The 21845-nt window shown below is 37.5% G+C and overlaps 1 protein-coding gene across 1 annotated transcript in view; it reads right to left on the minus strand.

The window, feature by feature from the left end:
* LOC120129480 (DNA-directed RNA polymerase I subunit 2-like) overlaps positions 1–21845 on the minus strand; it is a 31058-nt gene continuing 9213 nt past the window's right edge. The window contains 14 exon segments of the mRNA XM_039146964.1: positions 1–677; positions 977–1228; positions 1557–1769; positions 7381–7521; positions 7641–7769; positions 8165–8240; positions 8318–8421; positions 17471–17545; positions 17629–17793; positions 17920–18084; positions 18161–18399; positions 19103–19182; positions 19265–19392; positions 20180–20295. Of these exon segments, the coding sequence (XP_039002895.1) occupies positions 264–677; positions 977–1228; positions 1557–1769; positions 7381–7521; positions 7641–7769; positions 8165–8240; positions 8318–8421; positions 17471–17545; positions 17629–17793; positions 17920–18084; positions 18161–18399; positions 19103–19182; positions 19265–19392; positions 20180–20295 (2297 nt within the window). The 3' untranslated portion in view covers positions 1–263.

Below are 21845 nucleotides of genomic sequence, written 5' to 3' on the forward strand. Positions count from 1 at the left end.
TAAAAATAAAAACAAAACAGATCAAACTACTTTCAACAACGAAAATACAAGGCTGTGAGTTATGGGATCGTTTATCAGGCCGAATTCCAAGACTTTAACAGATTACAAAATAGCCTCGTAAAACTCAATTAATTGCACAAAACATACTAAAAAAATACATTATATATTAAACAAAATCGACTTCACCTGGATCGGTCTCGGAACAACTTTCTGTTGTTTAGTCAATCCCTCCATAGCCAAAACCCTGAGAACTACAATAGACTTCAAGCTCCAGCTCCGCTACTGAGTTGTAGTGTCATTTTTATGTTCATAGCTGCCAACTCAGCTGCCAGATATCTAAAAACATAAGGCATTGCAACAGTCTCCATCCCTTTGCTTGTCTGGCAAGCATGACACATTACCTTCTTAGGAGCCCTGGCCGGAGGCAACCCACCTATCTCCCTAACAGCCCGCTTCTGTGGCTGGACAATCGCGGTGGTAAGGATGCTTCCGCACAGGGAGCAGACATCAGCAATGTGATAATCAGAACATGTATGGAGCCTATCATGTAATAAATATGCAGCCCCATGAGCAAGCATAGAGTCTCTTTCCATCTCTCCAAAACGTATACCTCCACCACGCTTTCTTCCTTTAATCGGCTGTCTAGTAATCTGATCAACTTGTCCGGTGGCTCGAACCTGCATACAACACGATGAGTACAAAGGGAAATAACCCGACCACAGGAACAATTATGAGAAGATAAAATGAAACGTAATTGGGGATACATCAATATAGATAAGCTAATTCCACACAATTAACTGCAAGCACCATGTTGATTTTGACAATAGCATGAAGGTGACTTCACAGGCGAGAAAATGAAATAAACATCAAGAAGACGAGACAAACAAGTTGCTTAAATTAAAGGAGAATTAAAAGAGAAAGAAAACAAGGTTCATTGACAGGCATTTAAAAAGCAAAAAATAAAAATATTTCCAACCTGATACTTATCGGAAACCATGTGTCTAAGACGCTGATAATAAACGGGGCCAATAAAAATCTCGCATGTTAGTTCTGTTCCGTAAACCCCGCTGTATAACACCTCAACTCCATGATAATTAAACCCACGAGCTCTTAGCATGGAACCAAGTTCATCAACAAGAGACTCAGACTCCTGTGTCTTCCCATCAGCTCCCTTGACTGAATCAGAAAATGGTGTAGCATCCACAAATTTCCCATGTAAGCTTCCTCCCTGTGATGCAAAATATTAAATCAACGGGAACAATATTGATCTTGATTTTTTACTATTGAGCTTCTCAAAATACTTTGCAGTATATTTTGAAAACATAAAAATTCATTTTTATGAACTAATAATTCAAACTAAGACGGTTATAGAATCGAAATTATAAAGCAGGAACTCCATTAGACAAATTCATTTTAAGGTTCCACAGAAAATTACAGCATTAATCATATATTTTTAGATGTTTATAAATCTTTACTTGTTAAGTTTCAATGTCACAAGCATGCATAAATAACGGTGCCTTTCCTTTGATCAACTATTAGAACTTGTTAGTTGTTACCTTAGCAGCAACAGATTCCAGAAGCATTGCAATTGTCATTCTAGATGGAAAAGCATGAGGATTGATTATAAGATCAGGACGCATTCCCGTAACTCCAGAGAACGGCATATCAATATCTGGCCACAACTGAGAGCAAACACCTTTCTGCCCATGTCTGCTACTAAATTTATCACCAATGACGGGGTTTCTTGGATGTCGAAAACGAATATTAACCTGCTCAAACAGATAGGTTTAAAGATTGTAAATATTAGCCGAGAGCACAAATAGCAGTATTGGTACTAAGGATGACCTCTTGTACAACACAATGAATAATACTATACTGTAGACACTAATGTTAATGAACTCTCCAACTTTCAATAAATATTTCCCAGAAAATGTAACCGATCTCTTGATATTGCACCAGATAATGTTACAGCTATGCCAGTTTTAGCACGGAGAGACACAAAAGCTGAATAACAGTTGTGGCATCCTAACTACAAATAACATTAGGAAGTTCTTTAATACACTCCATTCAATATATGTAGGGTTTCAACAGTGTTTGTCATATCTTATGAAAAAGCATTTGACTCAAAATTTTACACTATCAGCTTTTGAGGAAAGTCTGTTTGGGCATTAAGATTAGGCTATAAACCAAGATTATTCAAAAGGTGCTAAAGTTTGACAACATAGAACTGAATTTTTTATGTTCTCAACGTATCCTTCATTAGTTCAGAAATCTATAGGAAGAATTATATTAATCCACATTACTATTATGAATTTATATATTTTTTATTTCAAATTAACAAAAAATATTATGTTTATTCTCAAATTCATATTAAATTAATATTATTTATCTCTTCATTTTACGGAAAGTTATCTAATAAACTAGTCGTAGAGTTTTTTTAACACAAAGAGGGGTTAGAGGGTTACCACAATTTTCTACTGTATATTTGAAAATATATTAATTTAAAAAGGACAATAACAATTTTCTTAACAATGCTCAATGCTCGAAGTCTAACACCGTATTATTTTTACCAATTAAGTATGAAATGATAACTTCACTATTTCTTTAATCTAAAAGCTTATAATTTAGATTACTAAAAGCTTAACGAAATCAACTGGATAGCTTGTCAGTGGATGCAGAGTTTCAGGTTGTGAGGATGTGAATGATGGATCGAATTCGGGGAATATGAGTGTGGAAAGGGTGGTTGAAGGATTGCAGTTAATGGGTGATAATCACAGCTTTGAATCGGGTTTTTTTATCAGAAGAGCTAGAAGACATTTGATAAGGGAAGCTTTAGAAAGAGTGAGCATTTCAACAGCTTCCTCTTCAGGTTTTTCAGATTTATTGGATGAAGCTTTAGTTACTTGGGAGATAAGTAAGTTGTTGGGTATTTCCTTTAAACAAGGACAACAAGCCTTTTTGGATAAGATTACTAGTCTGGAAAAAGGCTTGAGGATGGACAAGCAGGGGGATTTTGCGGGGGGACTAGTTGGTTGATTTCTTTATGATGATGTTAAAGATATCTATAATAACATGGAATGTTAGAGGATTGGGTATATTAGAGAAAAAAAGGGTTGTTCAGAGGCTAGTTTCCAAATATTGTCCTCAATTTCATTGGTTGCAGGAAACGAAATTGGAGAAAATTCAAAGGTCTTTTTTGAGTGGGTTAAATTATTTGAAAGGGGTTATTGAGTCACCATCGGTTGGTTCGTCAGGGGGTTTACTGATGTTCTGGGATGGTAACGTATTTGAGTTGCAAAATCAGTGTACATCCAGAAGATTTATTGCTATATCGGGGAGATTTCGGGCAAATAATTTCAGTTGCAGATTCATTAATGTGTATGGTCCTTCGGTTGAGGAGGAAAAAGAGAGTTTTTTTGAAGAATTAAGCACGTTCATTGGAGGACATTCTGAGCCTATTTGTGTTGGAGGGGACCTTAATGTGTATCTACAGGAAGATGAGAAGATTGGTAGAGGCCAAAACAGGAATTCTTTAGAGATTTTCAGTCGTTTTCTTCTTACTACAGGTCTAATCGATTTGCCATTGAGTGGAGGTAGGTTTACTTGGTGTAATAACCAAGATTCACCGACCTATGTAAGGCTGGATAGATTTTTGGTTGAATGCCAATTCTTGGCAGCTTTTCCAGATTTAACACAGTCTTTGCTGCCAAGATCATTGTCAGATCATAATACAGTAATAATTGAGAATGGAGGTGTTAATTGGGGGAAAAAGCCGTTTAAACTGTTTAACTATATGATGGATGAAGCAGGATTTGAGGATGTAATCAGTTCTTCAATTCAAGAATGTAAAGAGATACAGATGAATGTTGGAATTTTCAAAATTCTGAAAAAAAACCAAAACTGCCATTAAAAATTGGGCAGGGAAGAGAGAAAAGTTTCCTGGAGCTTTAATTTCAAAATAGAATTGAAGATTCAAAAATTAGAAGTGGAGGTTCAACAGCAGCAAGATGGTACTTATGATGAGAAAGCTGCTGAGTTAAAGGAGTTAAGGTCAGAATTATGGAAGTTGCATAAGATAGAGGAGCAGATTTGGTTCCAGAATTCTAGATCCAAATGGGTAGAAGATGGGGACAGAAATACCAGATTCTTCCATACATGTGCTTCAGTTAGGAGGAAAAGAAATGCGTTGAATGCTCTTATTTGCAGGGGTAATGTTATTCAAAACCCAAAGGTTATAAAAGCCACTGTCAAAGAACACTTCTTTAAGGGTTTTAATGACAAATCGACCTTAGAAGTGAAAGAAATCGAGTTGAATTTTTCCAGAATTTCGAGCAGAGTTTAATTTTGGAGAAAGAATTTACTGAAGAGGAAATATGGGAGACCTTAAAGTCTTGCAATAGCAACAAAGCCCCGGGGCCGGATGGTTTTAATTTGGGTTTTTTCAAGAGATATTGGCATGTACTTAAAGGAGAAATTATGAAGTTCTTCTTCAACTTCTATTCGGGGAAAGATTGGGATCATGACATCAACCATACCTTTATTACTCTTAAGGTCTTTAACAGTGGTGACCTTGATGATTATAGGCCTATTAGCTTAGTTGGTGGATTATATAAGATCCTATCTAAGTGCCTATCGAGGAGGTTGAGGAGCTGTATTTCAGACTTAATTAGTCCTACTCAATTTGCCTTCACCCAAGGGAGACAAATATTGGACTGTTCTTTAATTGCAAATGAAGGGGTGGATTATTGGAGGAAAAATGGTCTTAAAGGTTGTGTTTTCAAGGTAGATTTCAAGAAAGCGTATGATTCGGTGGAGTGGGACATTTTGTTTCTAGTAATGGAGAAAATGGGATTTGGTTCCAGGTGGAGAGGTTGGATCAGAAAGTGTGTAACCACAGTTTCAGTTTCTGTTTTAGTGAATGGAGTTCCTACCGAGGAATTTGCAATGGCTAAAGGTCTTAGACAGGGGTGCTCTCTATCACCTCTGTTGTTTAATTTTATTGGAGAACTTCTCAATCTGCTAATTGTGAAGGCTGTGGAACAGGGTCTGTTTTCTGGACTGGTTTTAGGAAGGGATGCTGATGCTTTCAAACTATCTCATCTACAGTTCGCGGATGATCTCATTATGTTTTGTGGTGCATCTAAGACGTAGATTTTAAATGTGAAGAGGGTGCTTAGAGTGTTTCAAGTGATTTCTGGTTTATAACTCAACTTGAAGAAAAGTAAACTGTTTGGTGTGAATATGAATGAGGAAGAAGTTCAGCAATGGGCTAATTCTATCGGATGTTCTGTGGGTAGTTTTCCCTCTGAATATTTAGGACTGCCTTTGGGTGCTACTAGGAACTCTACAGCACTTTGGAATCCGGTGGTGAATAATTTTATGAATAAATTAGCGGGGTGGAAGGCTGCTTCCCTGTCATTAGCAGGAAGGTTGGTTTTAATAAAGTCGGTTCTATGTTCGCTCCCGACGTATTATTTATCTTTATTTAAGACACCAGTTGCGGTTCTTAAATCTCTCAACTCCATTATGGCGAATTTCTTATGGGGTGGGGGAGTAGGTAAAAATAAGATACATTGGGTTAACTGGCCGAATGTGTGCAAGTCAAAATTCGAGGGGGGTTTAGGTGTTAGAAACCTTGTTTTCATGAATAGAGCTCTTCTAGCAAAATGGTATTGGAGGTATGCTAATGAAAGGGGGTCTGTTTGGAGGGAATTCATTTGTTCTAAATACAAAATGGATCCATCTTGGTTAATGTTTGACAACAAAGTCCCACAAAGAGTATCTTAGATTTGGAGATCGGTGGTTTTGAATCACTTTAAAGAAGACAGTATTGGCTCTAAGTTTAGAAGTTTGTATTCTTTCCGAATTGGGGATGGCAGATTGATTAGGTTCTGGCAGGATAATTGGGCGTTGGACTTTCCTCTTCTAATTATTTTCCCTCGATTGTTCTCCATTTCCACAAACAGAATGGGTAAACTGGTTGAATTTGGGAATTACAACTCATATGGTTGGAGTTGGGATGTGCAGTTTAGAAGAAATTTAAACGACTGGGAAGTAGAACAGTGGGTTAACTTGATGAATGCTATCTCCTCTGTTTCTCTATCTACGGAGTTATGTGATGGGGTGATTTGGAAAGGTACTGGAGATGGGGTATATACTGTTAAATCTGGCACTAAGATTTGTTCAGCCATTATTTCGGATTCGGAAGAGGTATATTTCTGGAAGAAGATTATTTGGAGGGGCCAGATTCCACCTAGAGTGGAGTCCTTTATGTGGCAGGTGGTGTTAGGGAAGCTGGCTGTTAGGTCAGAACTTGTTAAAAGGGGAATACAAGGAATTGTAGACATTAGGTGCCCTCTTTTTAAGAGGGAGGTGGAGTCTCCATCGCACTTGTTTTGCATGTTAATACGAAAAAATTCCTACTTGCTTGGGCTGAGTTGAAGTATTCCTCTACAATTTGGTCTTTTATTCCTGGGGCAGTTATTTGGACTACTTGGAAAGTTGGGAATCTCATTGTGTTTGAAGGGGGAAAGCTGGATTTGGCTGAATATTTTTTCCTAGCAAGGTTTAGACTAGCTTCTTGGTTCCTTGCTAAGTACAAAGAGGTGTCTATTCCTAAGGATTCTCTTATTTCAGACCCTTCATTAGGGGATTTGTGCTCTCTTTATCCTAATCGGCTTGTATCTATATTTCCTTGGTCTCCTCCTCCTCAAGGTTTTGTAAAGTTAAATGTTGATGCGGCTACTACAAGAGATTGGAAGAAGAGTGGGATAGGAGGTGTTCTAAAGGACTCCTCGGGTTTGACTTTAAGTTCTTTCAAGGAATCTGCTGGTCCGGGACCTCCAACTTTTATGGAATTAAAAGCTATTCAAAAGGGTCTAATGTTCTATGCGAATTTACGAGAGAGGAAGGGTCGTCTGATTATTGAAAGCGATAGCAAAGTTGCGGTAGACTGGATTAAGAAAGAGAATCTAGTTCCTGATGTTTATGCGTTTTTGATCAAAGATATTGTTAATAGGCTTAATGTTTTAGAAGGTGTTGTCAGATGGGTTAATAGGTCAGCCAATCTAGAGGCTGAGAAGGAATTGGCTGATTCTATTCTATTCTTATATTTTGGGTGTTTTATGGTTGTTTCAAGTTTATTTGGTTGGTGGGGTTTATGATGGTTGTATCTTATGTAATTTTATGGTTCAATTCCACTGATTAAGGAGTTCATATAAACTCCATTAATCAAGAAGGGGGTTTTAACGAGGCCTGAAATTCTTATAAAAAAAACATAATTTTAGAACTGGCAGCTTTGACAGAAGCTCCAGCCAGGCCAGACAAGACCTAGGCTTTTCTCCGATAATGAATGACTACGAAAGATGCTGTGTTGCTTACCTTCTGAAGATGATTCTTATTTTTCGTATCAACTGAGACATAGTCAACAATAGCCATTTCTGAACCCTTACGGCTGTAGGTTCTCTTTGCATTTGTCACCTGATTAATTGTACTACAGTAAGGTTCACCTCCATGTATCACCTGAAAATTGCCACCAGTGAGTTGGACAATAAAACAATAACATTATCAAGAGAGTTTAAGCTTAGCTCATTTTCTTATTTGAACAATGACAGGAATAAACTACGATAAAAAGATCTAACCTGACCAATATATGGAAGCCCATCTGAATCAACAAAAGAAGATATTGCTTTATCTGAATGTTCTCTTTTAAAAATTCTTTGTCCTCTATCTGACTTGCTCTTACCCTCACACAAGTCGATAGTTTCTGTCTACGAAAATGATTAACTATTGGGTAAGCAATAGTAAAAGCCACATATCAAAGAAAATCAAGTGTGAACATTATTAGCATGAAAGAATACGAGTAAAAGAGAGAAATTCTAAATACAAGGGATCTTCTTTTACATTTAAAGTCGAAAAATCCCAGGACCAGGGAAGCTGTGTACAACACAAGCAGTTTTAACGTCACATAATTTCACAACTTTAATTCTTATTCAAAGATCCAAACAGCAGTTCTAAAATAACCAAAACACTGTTAACCTTGATTGGCAATAAGGAGCAAACTAATAAGTCTCCTAGAAATTTGGTTCTATAAGTTGGAATACTTGAATAAGTTAAAAAAAAAGAAACAAAAGCAAATAAATCATGCAGGAAGATAAGAGCTAACTTGGTATATTTGTCCATGACACATCCCACGTTCCACAGATGACTTGTTTAAAATCATGGCATCCTCCATGTCGTATCTACACAATACATGCAACTTAAATTCAGGGACTTTAACAAGATAATGCTACTTCAGATATTTAACCAAAATACATACCCTGTATACGCAAGCACTGCTACTATTGCATTTGTTCCTGAAGGATAATTATCCAGGCAGTATTTTGTATATGTTTTTGTGCGCACAATTGGAGTTTGAGGAGTCTGAAAACAGCCCAGAAAAATTGTTAACAAAAAGCAATAAATATGTGAGTCACCATTACCATGATATAGTGGGCAGGGCTCCAAGGCCCTAGTAATTTAAGACACGGAATATTAAAATAATTGTCTTCCACAAACAAAGGACTGTACTGGCCATATTTAAGTGCCTTTGGAAACCGACTCCAAAAAAAATATTTCTTGGATGTAATCATGTAAAAAATCATGGCCATATTGTAGATCAAATTATTTTAAAGGATTTCACTATCTCCACTTTGAAAAAACACAAACAACTCATGTTTAGCTGCACAAATTGGACATTAAAATTAATGTATCTAATTTATAAAGTGCAAATGGTATACATATCCAAGTAACCATGTAACCATGTGCAACTGTAACTTGTGAGATTTACAACAATGCTGAAGGAAAAAACATAAGCTTAGGTGTTCTACCGTCTCTAGTGTTCTACTGTCTGGTTGAGTTGTATGGTGTTCCTCTGTTATGCTGGCCAGAGAATTTTCTGGAGAAGTTAGCAGGAAGGTGGGGATCAATGGAGGGTATTCAGGAATCGACAAAAACAAGAGAAGATCTCATGACGGTGAAAATTTTGTTAAGGGTGGCAAGTCCGTTTGACGTCCCGGAAGTGTTAACTTTAGACTCGTATGGAAGATCATTCAAGGTGACTACTAAGCTGGGATCTACTTCTATGGTTTCAAATTTGTTTCTTCGCAACAAGCCGGAGAAAGATTCCGATGAAAAAGTCACTGTCATAGAGTCGTCGGAAGAGGAAGATGACAGCCTACAATCTTCTAACAAGTCAGGTCCTGTTCGGCTAGTTGAGGAAGCTCGTCAAAAAGTGGACATGTAGATTGATCAGGGACTTTCTTCCGGGTTTGTTGGAGTTGGTAAAGAATATCAGTTTTCAAGAAGAAGCTTGGAAGGGAAAGGCATTAATGAAGGAGTGTCAGATTTTCTCAGCTTTGGGAGTAGTAAAAAGGGAGATTTTGCTGGGCTGGGCATTAGAAATAAGGAGAATTCTAAAGGTAGCTCTCAGGCCCAATCAGAGAGGAGCAGTGAACCCTTATCTCCCATAAAGAGATTAATTCCTGCTGGTCCAGCAGTAAATCTTATTGGGCTCGGTTATGCAAGTCAAAAAAGGAGTCAGAATTTTTCCAGCAGATCAGGGGAAGTGGACAAAGGATGGGAACGTCCCGTTTTTTGTCAGCAGAGGTTGGAAGAAAGTTAATTAGAAGTTACAAGAGAGTACAGTAGGTCTAGGGAAAGGAATATATGGATTCAAAATGTGCAGGATTTTAAGGCTGTATCAGAGGGGGATTTCAGTAATAAGTTGGGTAGGGCTTTAATTTCAAGAGGATGTCATTCTGAAATTTCAGAGGCTGCTGTTATTACAGAAGGGGACAGTGATGGTTCGAGTGTGAGGAGATTCAACAGGAGATTTAAAATATCCCTCATTAGGGATGCTTTAGATCATGTTAGTGTTTCTACATTATCCTCATCATCTTTTCCATTGCTGTTGGAGGAAGCTATTGCTACCTGGGAAATTAGCAAGATATTGGGTATATCCTTCAAGGAAGGGAAGAAAGCTTTTCTAGAAAAAATTATGAATTTGGAGAAAGGCTTGAGTGGGGTTAGCTGAGTTGGAGGGTAACTCCGGGGATTGTTTGGTATTATCGAACAAGAATATGATGCCAAAGCTAGTCATTATGTCCTGGAACGTTAGGGGTTTGGGAAAAAAAGAAACACAGAGAGCTGTACAAAAAATAGTTTCTGAGAAAAAACCAACGTTTCTTTTCCTGCAAGAAACAAAACTTGATATTATACCAAGTTCTTTTTTAAGGAGAAGTGGATTGAATAAGTTGCAAGGATTCGTTGAGTCGCCAGCAACAAGTTCTTCAGGAGGTATTTTAAGTTGTTGGGATGATAGTATTTTTGAGTTAGAAGATCAGCATATTCACATGAGGTTTATTGCTATTTTTGGGAAGTTTAAATCCAACCAATTTAGGTGTGGCTTCATTAACGTTTATGGTCCATCTGTGGAAAAAGAGAAGGCTGGTTTTTTTGAAGAGCTGGGATTGTTTTTAAATGGGTACAGTATACCTTGTTGTGTGGGAGGGGACTTCAATGCCTACTTAACAGAAGATGAGAAGGAAGGTAGAGCTCATAACAGGAATTCTATGGAAATTTTTAGTCTCTTTATTCAGCAAAAGGGGCTAATTGATTTGCCATTAATCGGGGGGGATTTTACATGGAGCAGTAATCAGGTTTTTCCTACTGTTGTTAAATTGGACAGGTTTTTGGTTGATGTTAGTTTCTCATCAGCTTTTTCTGTTATCTCCCAATCTTTACTTCCTAAATCTATTTCTGATCATAATGCAATTATTCTTGAGTGGGGAAGATAATTGGGGCAAGAGACCTTTTAGGTTGTTTAGTTATTTAATGACTGAGGATGGTTTTGGGGAGAAGATTGTAGAGTCTATCAAGGAGTTAAAGAAGGACAAGAGAAGTGATGGAATTTTGAGCATTCTTAGGAACACGAAATTTTCCATTAAGAGCTAGTCTGGAAATAGGAAACAGTATCCACGTGATGTTATTTCTATTCTAGAAGACAAGATTCACCAATTAGAAAAGAGGATTTAGCAAAACCAAATTTCCAATGCTTATGACAGTGTAGCAGAGTTGAGGTCTTTGAGAAAAGAACTATGGAGACTTTACAGAATTGAGGAGCAAATCTAGTTTCAAAATTCAAGAGAGAAGTGGGTTAAAGATTGAGACCGGAATTATAAATTTTTTCACACGTGCTACCATTAGGAGGAGGATGAATTCACTTAATGCTCTTAATGTTAAAGGTGAAATCATTAAAGATCTTGTTCTTATCAAGACAAGTGTCAGATCATTTCTTTGAAGCTTTTAACTGTCGTTCAACTTTAGAAGTGGAGGATATTAAGTTGAATTTTTCAAGAATTTCTATGGAGCAGAGTCTTATGTTAGAAAAGGAGTTTACGAAAGATGAGATTTGGGAAACCTTAAACTCGTGTGATAGTAACAAAGCTCCTGGGCTCGATTGGTTGAATATGGGATTTTTTAAAAGGTTTTGCTCTTCCTTGAAAGCTGATATTCTGAAATTTTTTCATAATTTTTTCTTGGGAAATGATTGGGAGCATGGCATTAATCACTCTTTCATAACTCTCATTCCGAAGGGTTCTAATATTGGGGGTTTAGATGATTTCAGACCTATTAGCCTAGTAGGTGGGATGTACAAGATTCTTTCCAAAGTGTCTTTCGAGAAGGTTGAGATGTTGCATCGACGATATTATCAGTGATTCACAATTTGCTTTCATTCCTGGTAGACAAATTATGGACTGCTCTTTTATTGCTAATGAAGGAATTGACTTGTGGAGGAAGAAAGGATTGAAGGGTTGCATGTTTAAGGTGGATTTCAAGAAGGCTTATGATACGGTAGATTGAGATATTCTTTTTAAAGTAATGGCTAAAATGGGGTTCGGAATGGTTGTACTTCATCGATCTGAGAGAAGTAAAATATGATAAAGAATTTTGAATGAAAAGTAGGTTAGAGAAGGTCCCGCTTCTCTCTAGAGCCCAGAGCCCAGGCGTTTTTGAATTATTTTCCCCACCGTCATCCACCCGTTGCCCGCTTCCGCCGTCGTCAACCGTCCGCCGCCATACTCTGACCATTGTTTGAATCTGTTTTTTCCTGGGAAGATCGCCGGCCCACGATGATTCCAAATCTGGCCTTAGATTTGCGTTTGAGCCTTTCAAACAACCCAGTTCTCACAATGGAACCCATAAGGCCGTCTCAACACATGAGAACCAGTGGGCTTGCTGCAACAGCCGCGGCAGGTGCAGCCTCTGTCAACCGCATTAGTTCTTCCTCTGGACCCGACGACGCGACCACATTTTCCTACTCCAGCAAGGAAAAACGAGAGAGGGAGAATGAGGAGAAGACAAAGTATCGGAAAAGGAACAGGAGAGCCTTCACCAGTCGTATGCTGGCCGGTTTGAGGCAATACGGAAATTTCCATCTTTCCGCGCGTTCTAACATGAACGATGTTCTGGCTACCTTGGCCCGTGAGGCAGGTTGGATAGTTGAAGCCGACGGCACTACCTACAGGCAGTCTCCTACGCCCCAAAATCAGCAAATTTTAAGAGGTAATTCTTCGAGGTCGGGTGAAATTCCTTTATCATCCAGGCGTTTGGAAAATTGCTCAGCTAAAGCATCTTTAGACTGTCAACCACCTACTGTAAGGATTGGCGTAAATGGAAGATCTCCTTCACAAGGTGTGAATTTTAGGACTGAGATGTTTCCTTCAGCAGAGACAAAACCAGCCGTTCTGAAGCTGATGTTGATCACCATGGAATAAAGAGATCACCACGAAGGGGTACTCCAATGAAAAATCTTTGAAGTAGCGAGAGGGGAAGAAATGATTATCAAAATTGGTGGAAGAAAGGTCATACAAATGGTAGTAATGGGTGTAGAAGTGGATGCATCTCGTTATTCATTGAGAACCTACCGGAGAAGATCCATTGGAAGATACTTGGGATCTTTATTTAGCACTTACGGTCATGTTATTGATGCATTCATTCCTAACAAAAGGAATTCGAAAGGAGGCCGCTTTGGGTTCATTCGCTTTGCAACTATTGAAGAAGCAAGGAATGCGATATCAAGCATGAATGGCATTTATATTTACGACAGCAGAATTAGAGTCTCTTTGGCTAAATATAAACCCCGAATTGCTCAACGTAAGTCTGGGATGGAAGAGGTTCCGAGGATTAAACACTGTGAAGTTGAGGGAGTTGTGGACGAAGAGAAACTTCACGTGTTAAGTAATTGTCTTGTGGGGTGGTGCAAGAACTTTATCAAGATTGGTAATCTTGCTAACCAAATACAAGTCAAAGGACTAGCGGGTTTCACGCTTATGAGAGCTGCTGGAAATGGAGTCTAATGGTTTTTGAAGATTCTAATTCGTTGAGAAGCGTGAAGGATGATAAGTTAGAGACTCTTGCAGAATGGTTTTCCAGAGTGGAAACTTGGTCTGAGAGCCTTATGGTGGAGAACCGGCGCGTTTGGCTAGTTTGCGAAGGTATTCCTTTTCACGCTTGGAATTGAGATACTTTCAAAAACATAGCTACTAAGTGGGGCAAGTTAATAGCAATTGATAACAGTTGTGAGTTCCCTTCGTCTTTTGATCGGGCGAAAATCCAATTACTCACAAATGCTCAAGGGAGAATTAATGAGTTGTTTGAGTTGAAGGTCGGGGATCATTTATTCAAAATCTTGGTGCATGAAGTTGATCCTTCCTTCAAACCTAATTCTTGGGTTCCTGAAGATTGCGATATTTCTTTAGAACTTGATCCTCCAATTGGATTGTGATTGTTCGTCAACTGTATTCAGAGGCGTCTTTAAGTTTGTGGTTGTAATTGTTGTTGTTTTTTTTTTTGCTATGTTATCTCACATCTTGAGGTGTAACAAATGGGGTTATTGTTTTAGGGGCTTTTTGTTTGACAATGTAAGATTTCTAGGTGATATGGTTTGTATTGGTGTTTATTCCCGTATGTGGGTTTGGTGATTCCTCATGTACTTGGTATTCTATTTAATAAAATATGAGGTACTCTTTCTCTCTTCCAATGTTCTTCAACATACTTCTAAGTATGTGGAAGAATATGAAGGGAGCTTTTAATGAGACCTCCAAATTCTATAAAAAAAAAATGGGGTTCGGATCAAAATGGTGTAGTTGGATTCGGAAATGTGTTACAACAGCTTCGGTGTCAGTGTTGGTTAATGGTGTTCCTACTGAAGAATTTCCAATGGCTAGAGGTCTTAGACGGGGCTGCTCCCTGTCCCCACTGCTGTTTAATTTCGTTGGCGAGCTTCTTAATCTACTGCTCTTTAAGGCAATATCTTCGGGTATGTTTTATGGTCTGGGTTTTGGCAAGGATGAGGTTTCTTTTAATTTATCTCATCTGCAATTCGCAGATGATCTCATCATTTTCTGTAATGCAACGAAGACACAGATTCTCAATGTTAAGAGGGTTCTACGAGTTTTCGAAGTTATGTCAGGTCTTAAACTGAATCTCACTAAAATTAAATTATTTGGTACCAATATTAGTGAGGAAGAGGTAATGCAGTGGGCTAGTACTATTGGTTGTTCAATAGGACATTTCCCTTCGGAATATTTGGGGTTGTTGCTTGGTGCTAAGAGAAATCTCTAGTGTTGTAGATCCAGTAGTGCAGAAGTTTTATAAAAGTTAGCAGCTGGAAGGCTAAGACACTATCAATGGCAGGGAGATTGGTCTTATTGAAGGCAGTTTTGTGCTCGTTACCTACATATTTCACGTCACTGTTCATATTCCTCTTCGTGATTGTTAAACTCAATTCCATCATGGCCAGATTTTTACGGGGAGGAGGGGTTGAGTTCAAAAAAATTCATTGGGTTAATTGGTCGACAGTGTGCATTGCAAAAAGTGTTGGTGGTCTTGGTGTTTTAGACCTAAGTTATATGAATAGAGTTCTCCTAGGGAAATGGTCTTGGAGGTTTGCTAATGATAGGGAGACAGTGTGGAAGAAGGTAATCTGTAGCAAATATAATCTGGACCCTAGATTATTGCTATTCAAGAACAAACTTCCTGCACATGCTTCTTGGATTTGGAAATCGGTAGTCCAAAATCATTTCAAAGAAGATCAGTTTGGTGCTAAGTTTCGAAGCTTTAAAGTCCGAGTGGGGAATGGAGAGAGCATCAGATTTTTGTTTGATAGTTGGGCGCTAGATTCTCTAAAGTTGTCTTCCCGAGATTGTTTGTTCTTTCTTTAAACAATAATGAGAAGCTAAATGATTTTGGTGAGTTTCGGACATCAAGTTGGTCTTGGCATGTTCAAATGAGAAGGAATTTGAGTGATTGAGAACTGGATCAATTTTCTGAATTTATGACTATAATTCACAATATTAGTCTTTCCCATGAGTTGTCAGATGGGTTGGTCTGGAGAGGGAATGGGGTAGGTATTTATTTTGTTAATTCGAGTGTGAAGTCATGCTGCCCTGTTTCGACGGCCGACTCCTTTTGGATGAAAAACATTTGGAGGGGCTTGGTGCCTCTTAGAGTGGAGATCTTTATGTGGCAAGTGGTGTATCAGAGATTGCAAGTAAAACAAGAATTACAGAGGAGAGGAGTTTCAGCTATTGTAGATGTTGCATGTCCTTTCTGTAAAAAGGGACTGAATTCATCACATTTATTTTTCACTTGCTTCGTGGCGTGGTCCCTATGGAATAAATTTTTGAGATTTTGGGAAGTTAGTTCGGTTTTACAGGCCAATGCTCAAAGTTTTATGTTAGCTTGGGAAGATATGGTGCCGTATTCTTCTATTTGGTCCTTCATTCCGGGAGTGGTTCTTTGGACCATTTGGAAATTAAGGAATGCCATTGTTTGAAGGGGGAAGGTTAGATCAGTTTGATCTTTTTATGGCAAGATGTAGGCTCTACTTGGTTCTTGGCTAAGTTCAAGGATGTGTCTATTTTAAAGGATTCTCTCATTAGTGATCCCTCTCTTGGGGATTCTTGCTCTCCTTCAAGGTTTTCAATCATCAAAATTGTCTCTTGGCCTCCTCCAAAGGGCTTTTTAAAATTGAATGTGGATGCACTGTGAGTGGAGATTGGAGGAAAAGGGTGTGGTGGCATACTAAGAGTGAGGATGGCTCGGTGATGGGTTCTTTCAAAGAGGGCTGGTCCAGGTCCTCTTTTGATAGAGCTTATGGCAATCAAGAAGGGCTTAATCTTCTTTGCTTCGATTCATCAGAGGTTTAAGGAACGTTTGATTGTTGAAAGTGACAGTAAACTAGCAGTGGATTGGTCAAGAGTTATGATCGTTGTCCCTATGTCTATATAGACTTAGTGAAAGACATTGTTACTATGTTAAGAGATTTGAAGGGTATTATTAGATGGGTTGCTAGGTCACCAATTGAGGCTAGCTAAGGCTGGTATTGGTTAGTTTCACTGTTTTGGTTAGGCTATTTTTATGCTTTGGGTTGGTTATTGTGAAGAGAGTTTTTATGTTTATTTTTAAACATTATGTACTTTGGGTTGGTTAGTTTCACTCTTTTCCTCCTTCCGCTCGTTAAGGAGACCTTGCGCTCCATCAATCATAAAGGGGGGTTTTTAACGAGGCCTACCTTTTATAAAAAAAAGCAGTCTAATTCTTATCAGATGGGGTCAAAACCTCGAATCATTCATGTGCAACCTCTCAAGAGTTGTTTTTTTTTTATAATGTTCAATTATTTGGAAAAAAATCAACATTGAAAATTAATACTATTTTTTTAGTTTTGAAAAATGAAGTACTAAACTTTTACTAATAAATATTGTTCGCTATACAATAAATTAAATACTAGGTATTATACATCAGTAAAAGTTATAAAGGAAAATGATAATTACAATGGAAAGAATATAAGGTTAAATTAATTATTAAAAATCCTTCAATAAGATTGATTGAATGCATTAGAAAGAATACTAGTTCCCCCACTACTGCAAAAAGGAGACATTTTCAGAATATATGTCGTAATTAAAAATTAGTTATCAAAGAGTAGTGAATTGTAGTATATTACAAAACACACCGGCCAAATTCATGGTCAAACGCCAGTGCACTGCACATTATATCTTTCAGCCGAACACACACAATCCCTAAAACCACTTTTCATAATTAAATCCAAAGCATCTCACATGAGAAAATTACCGTTAACATGAATTATGTCAATTAATCTCATGTATTATCTTTCAGCCGAACACACACAATCCCTAAAACCATAACCTTTTCATAATTAAATCCAAAGCATCTCACATGAGAAAATTACCGTTAACATGAATTATGTCAATTAATCTCATGAACAGGAACAATACCACATATAAACACACAACAGAAGGTAAAAAATGCCAGACCACCTAAGGAAAATTCTGGAGGAAAAAAACTACAAGGCTAGAACACAATCATGCACGACTTCCCAGAAAGGAAAAAAGAATGAAAGTTGAAGGACCTGAAGATGATACAGCTTTTGATCTGCACGTGAATGGAGTGCTTGTAAAGAAAAAGCCATTGTTTGTTTTGCCATCTACAAAGCCAAATATAATGGAGAGTAAAATATTGAACATTTAAGCATAGAATACAATGTCATTTTAAGAACATAGTAAGAACCTGGCACTGGTACATGTTACGTGGACTTTGATTATGATCTGACCAAGGTGTAAGATTAGCAACCACACTAAGCATTGCAGTTGGCAAAAGTTCTTCATGAGTTGCAGGAAAAGTAGTACTTCTTCCTCCATCCCCACCATCTGGACATTTTATTTCCATGAAAACCTACAAAACAGAATAGTCAACTCATGTATGCTAATTTAGAATTTATAAATGATCCATGTGATTAAAGTCCGAAATTTTAACATATAAATGGTAAAGATCTAAAAGCCTGAAGCGAGCTGTATTCACCTGTTCGAATGGCCCAATAAGTTCAATATCCTTCTCATCCGAAGAAGGGATAGAAATATTTCTGACTGGCCGAATAAACCTAGATGGAGAAGTGAACAGGTACAAACCAGGATACGTACCACCCAAGCTCAAAGGAACATATCCCACTTCCAAGTCATCCGGAATCTGAAATAACTATATATGGTTTTAAAATTAATTTCATAAAGAAAAAAGAACTCTGCAATGAACAACTAGAACGCACCACAGAAGAATCCGACACTTTCAAATTCCGCAAATGAGCAACAACTTTGTCAGCTTCACTGGTTGATAAAGAACCAATAACACCATCTAAAAGAACAGGAAGAGCTTGAGGAGGCCCATCATGATCAACTTTGGGCCATGAGGTTGTCATTCCAACCCCAACTAGAACATTAAGAATAGACATTCTTATTTTGAAAAAATCTCTAATAATTCCCTGCGAGTTGTAGTACGATGTAATTCCTGGCATAAAAATTAATTGAAGAAACTGCAAGTCAAATACAAAAGAATAATATTTGTAGAATTTAGTTGATAAGAAATAAAAAGCATGAGCATGATCATGTAGTTTATCCCTCTGTCAAGGCTAGAAAAAAGAGGAAAAAAGATTCACCATAAGAATAAACAAACATTAACCAGCACTTTTAATACTTGTTTTAACTAGAAGCTAGATTATATTCAACATAATAGAAATTTCAACCCCATGTTTTACTTGCCTTTACCCACATACCTTAATGATAATTTAATGATCAAATCATTTCTAATTTTATTTAAGTTTTTTGAAAGAGATAATCAGCAGGTTATCAATTTGGCTACAATCTGAACGGGCTATTGAACAAATGTGTAATCATGAACCCATTTAAAATCAGCCTGCTTGGGAACCAGTAAGTTCAATGCTAAAACAGATTAATAGCAGTTTCAGACAGTTATAATAATTAATACGCCTTCTACCATAAGCAATGAGAGTGCTTCCAGAAGAAATAAGAAAGAACAGTCACAAAAATGGGGCTAATAATGTCAAGAATAAGCTAAAACAACTAGTGACAGTCCTTCAAAATCGAGGCTCCCAAAAAGGCCGTTTCAAGAAAAATAAAATTACTTAAAGTTAGATGAAGAAAAAAAAAAGATTCATAGAGCCAAAAAGAAAAGAAGATAAAGGTTGACTTACGGCAAGTACATGTCATGTGGTTCAGCAGCCCACAAGGCTCTCCATCAGGAGTGTGCACCGGGCAAAGAAATCCCCAAGATCTATTAATAAAAAAAGTGGGATGTTTAGAGAAATATATGAAAAGTCTCATGATACAATAGTTTAAAGTAAACAGATACATACTCAGGTAGCAACTTCCGAACGCTGGTCGTACGGAGTCCAGCAAATGAAGCACCACGATGAACAGACCGAAAAAATGAAATGAATCGTAGGTAGTTAAGCCTCTCAGCCTGAACCGTGAAACCCGCCCTCTAATGAAACAAAAGAAAGCTCATTAATGATTGTCCAACCTTTACAGGTGCATTCTACAAAGCTTTAAACACGAGATCCATAGAAGGTATGGATAATAATCAAAATTCTCACAAATGTAAAGCACCTGTACAGTAATTCACCTCAAAAAGGCAGTTACTTCACTTTTTAGTTACAGACATAGATGATAAAAAATGTGCACCAGTCAAAACATGCTTCTAGTTAACTGCTAATTGGTTTTGTTGTTTATGTTAGACTTGGAAACAGACATTTCAATCTCTTCACGACCACAAGCATCTTGTGGAAAAAACATTTTAAATCTTTCATTCCAAAAGAATAATTAGTGATAATTTCAAGTGATTTGAGGATTAATTTCAAGTGATATTTTCATTTTGAGTAAACAACATAGTTTCCATTGAGCACCTAGAATCTTTCCTTGAAAGATAAACAAACCAAGGACCTTTTTAATGTCCATGGTCCACCCATGTTTTCTTCCAACTCTCTCCCCCCTCCATGTGTTTTGCCATTGGTATTTCCATCAAGTCAAGTCTTACAGTTGATGCAACATGACGTTATCTCAGCATCCAAATCACCTTATATAAGTCCCTCACGTTGACATTGTCATTACCTTTCACTAATAAATTAATTGGATATTATCTTAAAACCAAAATATTTTTTTTTGATGTGTTAACTGCCTATATTTTAAAACCAAAAGATTTTTCTAACTTGACATCTTGAAATTCACCCATAAATTCAAAGCTAGAAATAAATATGAATGGAAGAGCTGACCTGCTGTAAATCTAAACCTGTTTGGGTTACCAATCTTCCAGTTTTCAACAAATTCTCAATTGCAGCACCAATTTGCTTTGGAGAAATTTTTTCCATCACCTTCTTGACATCTTTTACTGCATCATCGCGCAACCAATACAAGCAACATCAATCCACAAGTGCAAAAAAGCAGGCATAATCTTTGCAAATTGCAAATTGCAAATCTAACACTGATCATCTTAAGCAACAAATTAGGACAAAATGCAAGCTCAATTATGAGTAGAAATTTGCTTAACACTTTCATTCTTTGAAGAGAACACATCGATTAAAAGAATGATAAAGATGCTATTTCATGGCAGTACAAAGGGGAAAATAGAAAATGTTACTAACAGATATAAAACATTGCTGAGTACATTAAGCATGAAAAGCCCAAAACTTCTTCATTCTGTCTTTTGTTAATTTTTAAGCTTTTTTTTTTATAGGAATAGAAGGCCTCAATAAAACCCCTTCGTGATTAACGGAACTTAAAAATAGTTCCTTAATCCGCACAAGGAGGAAGAGAGTGCCCTAGGATTTCATTAAACTCAAATATAACAAAGTAATACAACTAATCTCCCTCAAGAGATACAAAACCAGAAAGAAACAGCCCTTAACAGAACATAATTCAACCAATACCAGCCTTAGCTAGGACATCTGCTCTATATTGGCTGTCCTACTAGCCCAACTAATAAAACCTTCAAAAACACTAAGCTTTTGAATAATGTCTTTAACAATTTGAACATAAACAACAGGACAAGAGACCACATCCTTAACCCAGCCAACTGCCACCTTACTATCACTCTCAATAATCAATCTATCTTTAAACCATGACAAATAGATTCATAAAAATCTAAACCCTTTAGGATAGCCTTCAATTCCATTAAAGTTGGGGGCCCCGGACCAGCAGGCTCTTTGAAGAGCCAAGAATCGAACCAGACATGTCTTTCAAAATACCACCTAAACCACTCCTCTTCAATCTCGAAGTAGCCGCATCCACATTAAGTTTAATAAACATTTTGGAGGAGGGACCAAGGAAACACGGTTGAAATCCGATTAGAATGGGACGAGTAGGAATCCACTAAGGACGGGTCAGCAATAAGATCATCCTTGGAAATAGTAATATGAGTTTCCTTAGCTAGAAACCATGAAGCAAGCAGCCCTTGCTAGAAAGAAAATCTCTGCTCGATCAATCTTCCCTCCTTCAAACACTATAAAATTCCTGGTCTTCCAAATTGTCCATAGAACAGCTCCAGGGATAAATGACCAGATAAGAGAGTTGGTCTTCAAGTCATTCCAAGCCAATAGGAATCTTTTAGCATCTGCATGAAAAACAGACTGAAAATTCCAATAGCCCAAGAATTTCATCCAAATTGGCCAAACAACCGAACAGGAAAAAATAAATGCGATGAAGACTCTTCTTCTAGATTACAAAAAGAACACAAAGTATCATTTATGCCCTGAACACCTCTCTTAACCAGAGCTGTCTTCACTGCCAACTTCTTTAAGATAACTTGCCAAAGAAAAGTCTCTACTCTTGGAGGCAACAGACCCCTCCAAACATTAGACTTCCAAAATTTAGCTTCCTCCGAATCGGGAGAACCCGAATAAGATAGATTGACACATGATTTCACAGTGAAAACCCCTTCTC

The sequence above is a fragment of the Hibiscus syriacus genome, unplaced genomic scaffold (assembly GCF_006381635.1).
Source record: "Hibiscus syriacus cultivar Baekdansim isolate YM2019G1 unplaced genomic scaffold, ASM638163v2 tig00110500_pilon, whole genome shotgun sequence".
NCBI lineage: Eukaryota > Viridiplantae > Streptophyta > Magnoliopsida > Malvales > Malvaceae > Hibiscus > Hibiscus syriacus.